Genomic DNA, 17,291 nt, shown 5'->3' with positions numbered 1-17,291 from the left:
TCGAATATAGAGATACTTACTAATAAAAAAGGCGTACTATTATTATATGAATTTGATCGCGATATTAGTAGTAATTATAGAAACTAAAGTTATCGGATATAGAGATATCTATTAATAAAAAAGATATACTATTATTATACGAATTTAGTCGCGATATTAATAGTAATTATAAAAATTAAAGTTATTAAACGTAGAGATACCCGCTAATAAGAAAGGCGTGCTATTACTATATAAATTTAATTACGATATTAATAGTAACTATAGAAATTAAAGCTATTGAGCGTAGGGATATAACCTTCGATTTAATATAGATTTTAGAATAAGAAGCCTCTTTTACTGGAGTAGTAACATTTTTATAAGCGTATATCTATATTTAAATCGATTTAAGAAGTTTTATTCTATAAATATAAAATATATAAAGTTATTAGATTAAGTATAATAGTTAAATATTATTAATTAAGCGTAATAAGTAGAATAATAATTAGAATATCTTATTCTCAACTTAGAATAGTTTTTCTTTTATTTATTATATATTTTCTTTTCGTAAAAATTACGTCTAGATTTTAATAATACTATATTATTATTTATAAATTTATATCTTATTATAATTATCTAAAAAGCTATATATCTTTTAATTATAAAATAATTCTTTTTATATAAAATATATATAATTAAATCGCTAGATATTAATTAGTAATTTTCTTTATTTATAATTACTAAAGAATAAGTTATATTATTAAAATCGCTTACTAATTTTATCTTTATAGCTTCTTAAAGTACTTATAATATAGAGATTTAAATTCGAAGCGAATTAATCGATTTTGGAGTTATATAAATTAAGATCTTCTTTATTACTTAAGTAAATGCGATCTAAGAAATAATTAAATTCGTTAATCTCTACTATCCGCGAATTTTCTTTAATATATAGACTTTAAAGTCTAATTAGTAATAATATAATTAATATATATAATTAATTTATTATTTAATTTAGATATATATAATTAATATAATTACGTACTTTTCTTATTTATAGCTATACTTTTTAAACTTCGCGTATAATCTTCTAATCTTCGCCTTCGCGAAGTTTTATCTTTACTTTACTTCGATAATTTAAATAAATTTAAATTAGTAGTTAATAAATTATTAAGAATTTTCTAAGCTTTCGCGATTATTAAGTTAATAATTTTAATAAATAATAATACTATATATTAACGAATTATATTTAATATTATAATTAATTATCGTATTAAGAGATATAGCGCTATTAGATATATATTTACTTTATAAAAATAATATTATTAATTTAATTTAATTATAGAGTATAGAGAAAATAATTTTATTTTCTTTAGATATAGATAGTATTATAATAAACGAGCGTATTATAATATAATTACTATAATAATAAAAAGAATTTTTAAAAAAGAAGAGAGTGAATTAGAAAAGAATAATATTAAGTATTCGTTATCGAGCTAACTAATATTATATAACTAAAATCTTATTAAAATAAAATACTATTTAAAGATAGATTAAGTTTAAATATTAATTAGAAAGCTAACTAAAAAAAGAAATTAACTTTTTTTTTACTAATATATATCGTAGAGTTATATATAAGCGCTTCTTTTTATATTTTAAATATACTTTAGATATTTACAGCTGCATATATACACCCTCTCTCATATTCCGTATATATTTTATATATTCCGATATTCTTTATATACGCGGTATATCTACTAAAGATAATCTTATTAATCTAATTAATTTCTATTTAATCTTATATTTATTAGTTATAAAAAGAGCTCTTTATTTTAATATTATAACTTTATTAATTCGTTATTCTTAGATATCGAGTCGCGTATAGCTTATAATTAATTTATTTACTCTCTTCTTTTCTTCTATTATAAAGATAGAAGAAAATATTATTTCTTTTTTTCCTTCGCCTATAACGAATTAATTATCGTTTTTATAAGATTAAAGATATCGACTTAAAGACGATATCGCTTAATTAAAAGCGAAGAACGCGATACTCTAATATTTTAACGCTCGAGTAAAAGATATTATAATATTATTTAAATAAAAGAGAGTTATATTAATAAGAAAGATTTTAAGATTTAAGAATAATCTTAGCGTAGCGAAAGGTTTAATTTTTATATATAAAAGATTTAGATAATAACTAGTTTAGCTAATTAAATTATTAAAGCGTTTAAATTAAATTTTAATTCTATATTAATATCTAATAAATTTAATTTAATAATTTTAAAATATTAATATATACTCTTATTAATATAATTAGCGATTAGAATATTAATTAAATAGATATAATCTCTAATTTTAATAATTAGTATATATAATAGAATAAGGTAGGGCTGAGCTTGGAAACCTTGAATTTGTATATGCAGCCAATCATAAATTCGGGTCCTATACGCTTTTTGGTTAGACCGGCTGAGTCAGCCCGATAGCCCTCCCGCGCCTCCCTCATCAAAAATTTGTATGTAGAAGTTTTACACTTTGAAATAACCAGCTCCCTACGGATGCTATTTCTTCATAATTTCGTAAATTATAGAGCTCAGTTTGCGCTTTCTAACGCTGTAAAAATTATAAAGTTTGGCCTACTATTGGTGAATTAAATGAACATTCAAATATGGTAGTCATGGTAGTCACACCAGACGCGTCCGGGATCGGATAATAATCCTTCCACCTATTTGTTATTCTTTCATTATTCTACCAATTCTACCAATTCTATCAATTCTACCAATTCTACCAATATAAACACAATCGTCTTCGGTACCCCTCGCCCAATTAGAGCCCCTTACTGACGCCCCCAGGCCACCCCCTCGACGAATCCGCTACTGCTAGCAATCAAAGGCCGCAAGTGAGCCTAACAGCTACCTACTACTGCTCATAAACGCGTTGGAAGGCCCTCAAAAAGAGCCCGAACGGATACGTCCTCCCCTACATACTCCTCCCAAGCCAGCGATAGATGAATTAAACTGACATTCAAATATTGTAGTCACACCAAACGCGTCCGGACGTCATATGCTCTCCACGGTTCTATATCAAATCATCACTCAGCAAGCGGAGAACACCACTGCAACTTGGCCGTTCCACATCAAATCATCACTCAGCAAGCGGAGAACACCACTATAACTTAGCCTGTCATCCCCACTGCATTGAGGAGTAAGAGGAGGAACTACAACAGGCAAATGCGGAGAACACTGCGGAGAAACCAAGCGGCAACAAGGCCACCATCGTCAAGAACACGGCTCAGCTCTCCAAGATCCCACGTCATATGCTCTCCACGATTCCACATCAAATCATCACTCAGCAAGCGGAGAACACCACTGTAACTTGGCCTGTCATCCCCACTGCATTGAGGAGTAAGAGGAGGAACTACAACAGGCAAATGCGGAGAACACTGCGGAGAAACCAAGCGGCAACAAGGCCACCATCGTCAAGAACACGGCTCAGCTCTCCAAGATCCCACGTCATATGCTCTCCACGGTTCCACATCAAATCATCACTCAGCAAGCGGAGAACACCACTGCAACTTGGCCGTTCCATATCAAATCATCACTCAGCAAGCGGAGAACACCACTGCAACTTAGCCTATTATCCCCACTACATTGAGGAGCAAGAGAAGGAACTACAACAGGCAAATGCGGAGAACACTGCGGAGAAACCAAGCGGCAACAAGGCCCCCAGCACCAAGAACACGGCTCAGCTCTCCAAGATCCCACGTCATATGCTCTCCACGGTTCCACATCAAATCATCACTCAGCAAGCGGAGAACACCACTACAACTTGGCCTGTCATCCCCACTGCATTAATATGGTACATCACTATAATAACGTCACAAGAGGAGGATCTACTATCACAGTCAATTGGGCCTCTACAGAAGGAACATCGGACGATACATATTTGGACGAATTGAAACCGTCCGATGTCTACAGCTATTTCATTATTCGAAAGATTTCACTACGATAGGAGATATTGTGGGATTCACACCACTAATTGGCACGTTGTCTCTATTTCTTTCCGATATTTCGATACTTCTTGCCATAAGGACGTAGCCTTTCTCTGTTTTTTATGGGCAATTATTACGGATCAATCCTTCACACTTAATACACCTTCCTAATTAGGCCTTAGCGCGCCTCTCTTCGCACATATTTGCCTATATGTAGGTTAAAAACGCACAGCAAGCGATCAGAGTTCGATTTGACTTAGGGCTAGGGCTAAAATTCGATTTGACTTAGAAAAATCCAACTCCATGAATTTAATTCATGGGCCTTTACTTGTTAAAATAATATAATAATAAATAAATACTAGTATTAAAGCGAATAGAGTATATATTATATTAAGTAGAGAAGCGTTAATAGCTAGACTAATTAGAGTTTTAAATTAATTAAATTAAATATTAATTCTATATTAGCGTTATTATATATTCTTAAATATATAATCGCTAATTATAACGCTAATTAGAAAAAATTAATCTCTAATTTAAAATATCGAAAATAATATAGCGATATATTATTAAAGCGATATAAGTTATTAAAGCGATATAAGTTTCTATTATAGCGAGAAGATAGGATTTATATATTAAATATTAATCTCATTTTATTTCTAATATTTTATTCGTTTATATATCTCTTTTAATTTCTCTTTAAACGTCTTAATTTTATAATATTAATTAAACCTTTATTTAGCGTAAATTCGACTTTCTTAATTAACGATACTTAATATAAAATATTAATAAGTATATTTCGATATAAAGATAGTAATAAATCTTATTTTCTTTTTAATATTAATAATAAGAAATAATAGATATAATAATAGATAAAGATAGTATAGGCTATATAGAATTAGTTTAAATCTAATAGCGATCGTTAATCTATTTATTAGGGCTTAGAAATTAGAAAATTCTAGAAATAGATATAATTTAATAAATATACGCTCGTTAATTTAAAGAAGCTATATATTATTTATTATTATTACGATAAGATTCTAATTTATCTATCTATAGATTATAAAATAAGCGATATAATAATATATATTAAGTCTAAAAGATATATTAAGAAATCTAATTTAAGTAGTTTATAATAAACGAATCTAGTTAATAATTATAAAAATTAGATATATTTCTAAATTAGATGATATAGATTATTAATAAATAGAATAATAAATAGAATATCTAATTTACTATTTACTCTAGAAAAGATAATATTAAGATTCTCTTATAATACTAGAAAATCGAAAGCTTATACGCGAAGACTTTTCGAAATAATTTTATCTCTAAATCGTAAATACTAATATTTTATTTATAATCGCTAATAATCTTAAGATATTACGATTTTTACGCTATCTCGACTTTAATATATAATTAAAATTAATATTTATTATAAAGAATCGATTAATAAGAAAAGCTATAGAGCTAGAGATGAAATTATTAAAAAATTTATTAATCGATAATATTAAAGTCTCTCTAGCTTTAAATTATTAATTATCTTATAATTACTAATTATTTATAATAATTCTAATCTTTTTTATTAATATTAATTAATAATAATATGAGATTTTTATAGATTTTGAGTATATCGAAGGTAAATATATTAGCTAGAAACTTGTAAGTATTATTAATCTAATTCTTGTAAAATATAAGATTTAATCTTATATACTTAGATTTATAACTAATAACGCCAGTAATAATAATATACTCTTCGAAGATTTAATTACTTATCTTTCTATTTTCGTAATAGAGAATCTACTTAATATTAGAGAATTTAAGTCCTCGAATTATTTATAATATATTTTTTATATAGCGTATATTATTTAATTAGCTTTAAAAGAACTCTTAGATAATATTAGAGTTACTTCGATAAATAAGAAATTTTAGAAAAGCTAAGATAATAAAGAAGATAAAAATTAAGTTTAAATAAGTATAATTAGTTTATTAATAACTTTAATAAAGATATAATATTTCTTATTATTATTCTAGTTATTATATTATTAATTATATTAAAATTTGAAAAATTGCTATATATATTAATGCTAGCGGCTAGCGTAAAGAAATCTTTTTTATACTATAAGCTAAACGACTTTAAGATAAGAATATTTTAATATTAGATAAATATTAATCTTCTAAAAAGAAGTAATATTATTAAAGACGCCCTCTTAAGCTCTTTTAGAATATTAAGATTCGCTAAAATTTAATTTATTAAATATTAATTCGCGCTTTACTTCTTTATATTAATATTATATACTTCTTAAAGAATAGATTAGCTATTTACTTAAGATTAAATAATAAAGAATAATTATAGATAGAAACTATAGTCTAAATATCTAAATAATTTTTAATTAATTTCTAATAGATTTAATATTTAATTTAGCTTATTAGGTCTTTTTATAAATTTATAAAATTAATAAATAAAGGAAAGAAGACTATAATTTACTACGTCTTTAATATTTATAATTATTTATTTAATTATATAGATAAAGAGCTTAGAAAATTAAGAAGAAAGAGGATTTCTTAAAAAAAAGAACTTCTTAAAGCTTTTAAAACGATTTATAAGAAATTAATTATCTATTATAGTCGAACTTAATTAGATTTAAACTATCTATATAAATAAGCTATACTTTTATATCTAAATTATAATAATATAAAGTTAAAGAAATTAAATTAAAAGATTAATATTAAGAAGAAGTTATAGGCGAAGATCTACTAGAAAGCGCTTAGAAGGATATTTTAAAATTATTAAAATATTAATATAAGTAGTTAATTGCAAAGAGCTAAGCGAATAAATTAATTAAATAAAAATACGCTCGATTAAGCGATAAAATTTGAGATTAAGAATTTAAATAATAAGAATAGATATAATTAGTTTTAGTAATATAAATAAAATAATAAGTCTTCTAATTATTATTTTAATTATAATCTTATCTCTAATCTTTATAAAGCTTCTTTTAATAATTTAGCGAACCTCTCAATTCTAGAGTAATAGAAGAAATTAAAGTCTAAATATATTATAGTCGCTCGAATAGCTTATAATATTCTTTATTCTCTTACGAGGGCTATTATATATAAGCGGTGCTTCTTAATAGCTAAAAGGTATTATAATACTTAAAAGCATTATTTATTAACGATATTCTATACTTTAATAATAATTCTTTATATAAAATATTAAGAAAACGAGCTTAAATAGATTAAACTTAATCTTAAAGAAGATCTTAATATATCGAATTAAATTAAAAGAGCTAATAATACTTTATATAAAAATTTAATTAATAATTATAATAATTATATTAACGAAGATAATAAACTTACAAAAAGTACTTCGATAAGTTTAATATTTATAAGTTTATTAAGATATATCGCTAATACTTTATAATATATAGAGAGATAATTAATAAACTTATAATTAGAGAGAGTTAATAATAATAGATTTAATCTTAACGAAGAGGTTTAAAATAACTCGAGAAGCGAATTTATTTATAAATAATTAATAAGTTTAATTAGATAGAGGTAGACTTAAGATACTTAATAGAATTAAGATAGAGTAAAATAGAAGAGTAGATTAGAATTCGAGAGAAGGATAAATATAACGTTTATTAAGCTTATTTAACGCGTTAAGACGAATATATAAATAGAGATAATTATAGAATTTTATTTTTATAATATTTAAAGATTTAAAATTTAGAATATTCTTTTATATTATAATTTTAAGAAGAAGAATAGAGACGCTTATAGTTCTAATTATTATTCTAATTATCAATATTAATAAAAAGATAAATAGCTATATTAAATTACTCTTTATATTCCCTCTCTCTCAATAAAGAAGAATAAATATATTCTATATATCTTAGTCGGATTATTCTATAAATATAGAAATCTCAGTGAGAATATTTTATATATATATTATTCCATGGTATAATCCCATAGATATACCATACCGTGGGATATCCCGCCAAGATCTCGAACCCATATCAGAAAAATGGTATGGTATCCGACCCTACCCATACCATACTCGGGTACGATATGATATTACTTGGTATGGAATATCCCATGAAATATATCATATCTTTTCGGCCAGTACGAGTAGCGATAATTCTTTTTTAGATTCGAGAAACGAATAGTCTCTTTTAAAGTTACGATAAGAGATACTTATAAAATATATCTAATAGACATTTCTAATAACGCCTTAATACGTTATCCTTTTTATATATAAATTATACTATCTTTATAAAAAAGAAAGTATTTACTTTAAAACTCTCTTATAAATAGTAAATATACCGATACTTATATAGTTATAAATAAGTTTTTAATCTTAGCGATATATAAGGCCTTATATCTAAAATTACTTTTACTATTACGATTTAAATCGCTAAGAGATTATAACGACTAGATTATAAAACGATTAATTATATATTATTTATTTTTTACGATAATAATAGAAGATTATTAAGAAGAAATATACTTAATATTAATTATATTATTAAAATATAATATAATAATCGAGAAATCTTAGATAAATAAATACGAGGTAGTTCTTAATATATTATAAGATAAGATACTCTTTTTATTTAATCGATATAACTATAATAATAATTAGATATTAATAATAAACGAACTCTTCTTTTTATTAACTTCGAAGCTTTAACTATTTATATTATTTATCTTCTTATCTATTATACTAAAATAATAAAGCCTTTTTTTACTTATTTACGATAATAAGATTAATTTAAATATCTTTTTATTAAATAAGAATAAGAATAATAAAGAGTCTAAGTTTATTAATATCGCTAAGATTAATATAGCGGCTTATTATTAACTAACTTGTAAAAAAAAAAATAAGCTATTTATATTAATAATAAATAAGATCTATAATAACTCGTTAATATTATATATATCTCTTATTTAAATACCTCGCGAAACTTATATACTAGTTAATAAACTCTATCTCTATAATTTAGAAAAGAAATATAAAAAATATTATAATTTTAATTACTCTATTTAAATTAATAATATTAACGAGATTAGTTTTAAAAAGGTAAAATATAAGCTATCTTCGAAGTATTATAACTATTTAAATATTTTCGATAGAACTAAAGCGGATATACTTCTCTTATATTATTCTTATAATTATAAGCTAAAATTTAATAATAACTTCGATAAAATAAAACTTTCGAAAAGTAGAATCTATTTAATATTAAGATATAAATTAAAATAAATAAAGAAGTATCTAAACGAATATCTAAAGAAGGGATTTATAATATTAAATTATATACTATTCGTCTTATCTATTCTATTCGTAGAAAAGTCGAATAAAGAATTACGTTTTTATATGAACTATCGAAAGCTAAACGCTATTACTAAAAGAAATCGATATCTAATTTCATTAATAGATAAGATTTTAGTAAGAATTTAGGGATATAAATATCTTACTCGATTGAATATTATAGCTATATTTAATAAACTATATATATACTTCGATAGCGAGAATTTTACTACTTTTATTACCTCTCTAAAAATATATAAGTATTAAATTCTCTTCTTCGATTTAACTAACGACTTAGTTATATATTAATAATATATAAATAATATTCTATTCGAATATCTAAACGATTTCTATTAGATCTATCTCGATAATATATTTATTTATAATAAGATAAAAAAGAAATATATTTAATACGTTAGATAAATTCTTTAGAAATTAAAAGACATCGATCTTTAGATAAATATTCTTAAATGCGAATTCTACGTTTAAAAAACTAAATTTCTCGGTCTACTAATATCTATAGACGATTTATAAATAGATCTTATTAAAATCTAGACTATTATCGAGTAAACTATATCTATTAATCTTAAAGAGATATAGATCTTTATTAGATTTTATAATTTTTATTAACGATTTATTAGAGACTTCTTTAAAATAGTTAAATTTATAATAAAACTCATCGCAAAAGAGACTATATTTAATTAATCCCTAATATATTAAGAGGCCTTTTACTTTCTTAAAGTCGTCGTTATTAAAATCTTAGTTTTACGTTATTTCGATAGAATAAAAAAGACTATTCTAAAAACTAACTCTTTTAACTACGTTAATAAAGATATTCTTTTTTAATATAATAATAAGAAAGTACTCTACTCGATAGTCTTCTATAATAAAAACCTTACTTTAGTCGAGTATAACTATTAGATTTACGATAAGAAGTTACTAATTATTATTCGCTATTTTAAATACTAATATTCTAAATTAAAATATATTAATATCTCTATTAAGATCTTCACGAATTATAAGAGATTAATATATTTCGTCGAAGAAAAAGATCTTAGTTATCGCTAGACCCGCTATTTAAATATATTATTTAAATTTAATATAAAGATTATCTATTAATTAGAATCTTAAAATATTAAGATTAATATATTTATATAAATAGCTAAATATAAACTAATCGATCTCGAGAATAAATAATTACGCTAATAATATTAAATAATCTTTATTTTTAATTAATTAGAATTAGATAGCGAAAGTATCGATATATATATAATTAACGACTCTATTTATTATAAAATAGTAGAGGCTAATAAGAAAGATAAATATTATATAAAAATTTATAAGACTATTATCGAAGATAAGAATAAGTTTCGAGAGATTACTTTTAATAAATATTTTATATAAGATAAGATACTTTACTATAAGAATCGTTTATAGATATTTAATAATATATATATTAATATTATTCGAGAGATATATAATTAATTATTCTATAATTATCTTAAGATAATATAAATCTATAAACTATTTAAAAGAAAATATTATTAGCGAGAAATAAAGGCGATAGTAATTATCTACGTTAAAAATTACTATATTTATTAAAGAACTAAAGCGCCTCGCGATTAAGAGTATAATTTACTATAGTTTTTATTAATTCTATAAAAACGATAATAAGATATATTAGTCGACTTCGTTATAGGCTTATTTATATTTAATAACTATAACGCTATTTAAATAGCGATTAATCGATTTATTAAGAAACGTTATTATATAGCTTATCTCGATATCGATAAAGATATTACTACTAAGAAGATAGTTAACTTATTACTTAAGAAAGTATTTCGTCTATATAACTTATCGACTTTAATAATATCGAATTAAAGCCCTTAATTTATAGCTATTATATAAAAATCTTTTTATAAAAGATTAAATATTATAGCTAAGCTATTAATAGTCTTTTATTCTAAAATCGATAAATAAATTAAACGAGCGAATTAGAATATAAAGCGTTATCTTTAAATATACTATAATTATATATAAAACGATTAAGTAAGATAATTATTTATTATCGAGTTCGTCGATAATAATACTATCTTATTAATTATTAATATCTTATCTTTCCTCGCGAATAAGAGATTTTATTCTTAAATAACTTTTAACTTGAATATTATCGACTATAAGACTATATATAAGCGTTTTAATACTACTTAAGCGAAGAATATTACGAATTATATAAAATAAGTTCTTAAGTATATTCGAAGTAATATAGATCGCGTTTAGAAGGCTATAGTTATATAAGCTAATAAGTATTAATAAAAGATTACTTTTTAAATAGACGATAAGGTCTTTCTAAATAATAAGAATATTATCTTTAATCGCTCTTTTCGTAAACTAAATTATAAGAGACTCGATCTATTTAAGATTATAGGTCTTATAAGAATTTTATATTATCTAAAACTTTTATTAAGTATAAGAATTTATAATATCTTTTATCTTAATCTCTTAAATCTCGCGATAAATAACCTCTTATTAGAATAGATAAATTCTTTATCGAAGTATATTACTATTAATAATCGAATCGAATAAGTTATTAAAGAAATACTTAACTTTAAATTAATTTATAGTCGTCTTAAGTATAAGATTAAGTGAAAAGATCTCGATAATAATCTTATTTAATATAATGCGAATAGCGGTAAATTCGAAAATTGCTAGAATCTAGTAGACGACTTTTATAAGCGATATTTTAAAGAGCCTTATCTATAAAGAATTAATTAATAGAATTTCGAAACTATCTTAGATACCTCGTTTTTAATCGAATTAAAATCGTTCGATATCTTCGCAATAGCCTTATTTTTTCAAAGACGAGAATCGATTTCTTAGATTTATATTAATCGAAAATTATATTATATATAATCTTTTATATAGAGTTCCCCTTATTAATAAATATCTAAATATCTTTCGAAGCTATAATACGTTATCTATAGACCTTATTATCATTATCGATAGCCTCTATCGATATCGATTATATAATACCCTACAGAGAAACTTACTTAATATTAAATTAGAGTTTTTAGCGCCTACGGCTCGATTCGATTCGAGAGCCCTCGACTAATTACGTCGTATTATTTTATTAATATTTTATTTACTTAGATATAAATTCGAAAATTATTATTATTTACCTCTACGTTTATAAACTTTATTTTCATTATATTATATCGATTTCCTCTCGGCTAGATTCTCTATATACGTTTAAATTACGGCTAACAACGTCGCTATAGTATAACTAAGAAGAGCTACTATCGTTATTAATACCGCCTTTAAAGAAAGATATTATACTAGAAGATTTTAGATATAGTTATTTCTTTACTACTTTTATCATTTTTTAGACGTTAAGCGTATATATATATTCATTTTTCTATCTTTTAACTTATTAATTATAGAATATAATTTAATAAAGAAGAAGGATAGTATTACGAGCGTACTCTTAATATACCCCTTAGCCCTATAACTAGCGAGCCTTAACGAAGATATCCTCTATTATATTATATCTTCTTTTCATCTATATAATTCGATATCTTAGTTATCTTATTTAATATATCTATATTAATATTATATCTATATCGATTCTAATAATAATAGTCTTAATATTCTCTACTATATTATTAAATAGTAAGAATTATCGATAATTAAATATCTAAGTAAAGAAGTTATTAACTTAATTTATCTTATTTAATTATATATTCGAAATTTATAATAATTTTAAAATAAAAAGAAGAGAGTTACGTTATTTCTCTCGAGTCTTTAATATTATAGATATTAAGTAAAGAAGAGAATAGAAAAATTTCTTATAATATCTTTTATGAGACTTTACTGTAAATTCGAAAAATGGTATTATATAAAATTTTTTTAGTGTTTTATAAGAACCTTTTTTCTTAATTTATAGATCGTTTAGATTATTATAAAAATCATAGATAGTCTAAATATCGTTTTTTTAAATGCTTTTACTTCGCTTAGAGGATTCGTTATGTGATTATTAAATTAAGTAATAATTTCTTTAAATTTACTAGTTATATAAATAAACTAGTCTAGTAATTACTTTATTTCTTTAATTAATTATAAAATTATTACGCTATCTTAATAAATACTCTTTATAACGTATTATCTATATAATAGATTTATCTAGAGATATAATAACTTAACTTAATATCTTATTAAAGCCTCTATTAATAGATTTCTTAAATTTATCTATTAATTTAAATATAGTAAGTAAAGTAATCTAGTTATAATATTAGAATCGATATAGATATAATATTAATATAGATATATTAAATAAGATAATTAGATATCGAATAGCTATATAGATAGAAGGTATTAGATAATAGTAGATGGCTCTGCCAAGACACGCTAGGCCCTAATAGGCTATAGGGCTGAATGATATATTAAGGGAGATGTAGGGTACGGTCGTAACAGCGATAAGCCGTCAAAACCAATAATGGGACTTAAGGTACTTCTTTTAGCCTTAATAGGGGTAGTAAGCCCCGAAACCCGGCTAGGGCTAGGTGCGATTCCGAAAAACTTCAGACGCATTGTCTAGGTAACCCTTTAGGTGGGGCGTTATCCGAAGTCTGAGCGCAAGAGTCTTGGCGGGTGCAGGACTTTCGGTGCAGACCTCTGTACGCGCAAGAGGTATTTCGCATTACATAGACATAGAATCACATTCAAGTATAGTGCGCTGTCCACTGCTTCTAGTAGTGCTTTATCCAGTGATCCCAGTAATCTTAGTAGTGCTCTGTCCAGTGCTCTCAGTAGTGCTCCCCGTAGTGCTTTCAGCAGTGCTCTGTCCAGTGGTCCCAGTAGTGCTCTCAGTACTGCTCTCAGTAGTGCGCTGTCCACTGCTTCCAGTAGTGCTCTGTCCAGTGGTCCCAGTAGTGCTCTCAGTACTGCTCTCAGTAGTGCGCTGTCCACTGCTTCCAGTAGTGCTCTGTCCAGTGGTCCCAGTAGTAGTGCTCTATCCAGTGCTCCCAGTAGTGCTCCCCGTAGTGCTCTCAGTAGTGCTCTGTCCAGTGGTCTTAGTAGTACTCTAGTGCTCCCAGTAGTGCTCTGTCCAGTGCTCTCAGCACTGCTCTCAGTAGTGCGCTGTCCACTTCTTTCGGTAGTGCTCTGTCTAGTGGTCCTAGTAGTAGTACTCTATCCAGTGCTCTCAGTAGTGCTCCCCGTAGTGCTCTTAGCAGTGCTCTGTCCAGTGGTTCCAGTAGTACTGCTCTGTCTAGTACTCTCAGTACTGCTCCTCGTAGTGCGCTGTCCAGTACTTCTAGTAGTGCTCTATCTAGTGCTTCCAGTAGTGCTCTGTCCACTTACTCCCAGTAGTGCGCTATTCAGTACTTCCAGTACTACTCTCCGTAGTGCTCTGTTTATTGCTCTTAGTATTGGAAGTAGTACTGAGAGCACTGGATAGCGCACTGTACTACTGAGAGTTCTGGATAGAGCACTACTGGGAGTACTGGATAGAGCACTACTGAGAGTACTGGACAGAGCACTACTGGGAGCAGTACTGAGAGTAGTACTGGGAGCACTGGATAGAGTACTACTACTGGGACCACTGGATAGAGCACTGGACAGAGCACTGGACAGAGCACTACTACTGAGAGCACTGGATAGAGCACTACTGGGAGCACTGGACAGAGCACTACTACTGGGACCACTGGACAGAGCACCATTGGGAGACAAACACACACAGCAGATAAGCACACTGAGAGCACTGGACAGAGCACTACTACTGAGAGCACTGGATAGAGCACTACTGGGAGCACTGGACAGAGCACTACTACTGGGACCACTGGACAGAGCACTGCTGAGAGCACTGGACAGAGCACTACTACTGAGAGTACTGGACAGAGCACTACTGGGAGCACTGGACAGAGCACTACTACTGAGAGCAGTACTGAGAGTAATACTGGAAGCACTGGACAGAGTACTACTGGGAGCATTACGGGGAGTACTACTGGGACCACTGGATAGAGTACTACTACTGAGAGCACTAGACAGAGCACTACTACTGGGAGTAGTACTGAGAGTAGTACTGGAAGCACTGAATGGAGTATTACTAGCAATACTGAGAAAGCATTACGATGGCATAGCGACAGCGACAGCGTGGCTGTGAAGGCCTAAAAAAGCTACATCAAGTTCTTCGGCAATTGGACTATACACGGCTTCATATTTAAACGAATCTACAGCTAACCTACAGCTATCTACCACGAATTTGGCTTCTGCGTGCATTTGGCGGTGATCACGGCGAAAATTTGGTGGGGTGGCTGCCAAACGGGCGCTCCGCAAATGGTTTTGCAGAGAGGAGTAAGTATTCTAAGTCAACATCCTCATACGAGACGAGACCCGGAGTAGACGCCATAGAAGAGACATTTACCCCTTTGATCTCTTTATGTCCTCATTAGGAGAGGTAGGTAGGTAGCCCTTAAAGATTTGTTCATTTATTATCTATCACCACTGCTGTGTCGAAATGCGCCTGCGGTCGCAACTTGACAACTGTGACGCTGTGCGACATACCTTTCCATCGCAATTTACGTACGTCCAAAACCATCATTCTTAATTAGCATCATCCGGCAGGACACCTTTCCACCTAAAGGCATGAATATCATTCACATACTCACTCATCGTTCAGCCCAAATCCCATTCCACCCAATCTGGCTGAATTGGATGGGAATATCCCTCCACTCATCCCTACCACCAGCTAAATGCTCATACATACCCACATCTATCGGCTCCGTCAACGGCGGGAGGGCACGGTGTTGATCTTGATGTTGACCGTGATCGCTACTACCACCAGCGGGAAGAGGATTGAAGGTCATCGTGTTGTTCGATGCGGATGATGATGCCCATGCGTTGTCGTTATTGTACGGCGGGTAAGAAGAGGGGAGGAGGGAAGGGGGTGAGACCAGCGTAGTGGACGATGAGGAAGAGAGAGGAGAGAACTGCGAGGATAATGCAGGGTTGCTTGACGATGGGTGATAGGATAGGCAGTGTGGCTGGCCTTGGTGTGGTGTCTGATGTGCGGGATTGACGGTGGTGCTGTGTTGGGTGGAGAAAGCGGTGAATGGCAAAGGTGGTGCCGCGTGGCTTGACAATGGGTAGTAGGATGGATTTAGTGGTTGGCTTTGTTGTTGTGGTGTTTGATGTGTGGGAGGTATGGTGGTTCCGCGTCGTGTGGATGATTGTACCTAAGGCAAGAGAGGTGTCAGTGTGAGTTGACTTGATTATATATCAGGTCGGATTGGTTGGAGAGAGAGGAAAGGGTGGAGGAGATGTATGATGGACGGACGTACACATACCAAGACGCATGGGATTCCTCTTTCAACGCAACCGCTGCATCTTCCCTCTGGCTGGTGGTCAAGGTCACAGCGCCTCTTCAATTTCCGGCAATTTTCGCACTGTTTTGTTTGTGCTTAGCATGATGAAGGCCAGTTCAGGGAGAAACCCACCGAGGTGCGGGTCCGGGGCATGATTTGGAAGGGAGAAGAGGAGGGAGTTTAGGCTTGAATGTGTGCTAAGAGTGGCAAGGACCATTAAAGGATATTGGATACTGCTAGAGTAAGAAAAGTATCGGACGAAAAGGAAGCCGTTGTAACGCTGGCTGTTTTACAAGGTGTGGAGAATGGATTTTGGATGAATAAGGACGGAAAGGAGAAGGAGAAAGGAAGTTGAATATATGGGAAGAAGGAAAAAGGAGGAAGGGAAAGCATTTGAAATGGGGTAATCAGTTCAGAGACATTTTTTTTTTTCCATTGTCCATGTCTCGGACTGACACGCATCAGGAAAGCGACGATGACTCCGTAATTTCAAGTAATCTTATGTTCTGCTTTCTGCTTTCTGCTTTCTGGACAGTGAACAGGGAGAGAAGTGTGCATGAGTAAAGCAAGCGCGATGAAAGTATAGTACTACTACTGTTAACATCAATTACTCTACCAAAAGTGCAAAAGTCCTGAGTAGCAGTAATACTCCTCTTTGCAAAAC

The 17,291-nt window shown here is 28.6% G+C and overlaps 2 protein-coding genes across 2 annotated transcripts; one reads left to right on the top strand and one right to left on the bottom strand.

The window, feature by feature from the left end:
• Window positions 1–3,286: 3,286 nt before the first annotated feature.
• On the top strand, window positions 3,287–3,928 carry HO173_008258 (uncharacterized protein; the record flags this gene model as incomplete). The annotated part of the gene is made up of 1 exon (XM_037310158.1): window positions 3,287–3,928. One exon carries the CDS (start codon window positions 3,287–3,289, stop codon window positions 3,926–3,928), a length of 642 nt encoding a protein of 213 aa, XP_037162944.1.
• Window positions 3,929–15,931: 12,003 nt separating this feature from the next.
• HO173_008257 (uncharacterized protein) lies at window positions 15,932–16,780 on the bottom strand (the record flags this gene model as incomplete). Its single annotated transcript, XM_037310157.1, has 2 exons — window positions 15,932–16,498; window positions 16,760–16,780. 2 exons carry the CDS (start codon window positions 16,778–16,780, stop codon window positions 15,932–15,934), a joined length of 588 nt encoding a protein of 195 aa, XP_037162943.1.
• Between the last annotated feature and the right edge of the window lie 511 nt (window positions 16,781–17,291).

The sequence above is a fragment of the Letharia columbiana genome (assembly GCF_014066305.1).
Source record: "Letharia columbiana isolate WasteWater2 chromosome Unknown Sc0000029_s0, whole genome shotgun sequence".
NCBI lineage: Eukaryota > Fungi > Ascomycota > Lecanoromycetes > Lecanorales > Parmeliaceae > Letharia > Letharia columbiana.
Note: the sequence above shows the minus strand (reverse complement) of the source record. Positions and strands in the feature narration are given on the sequence as shown.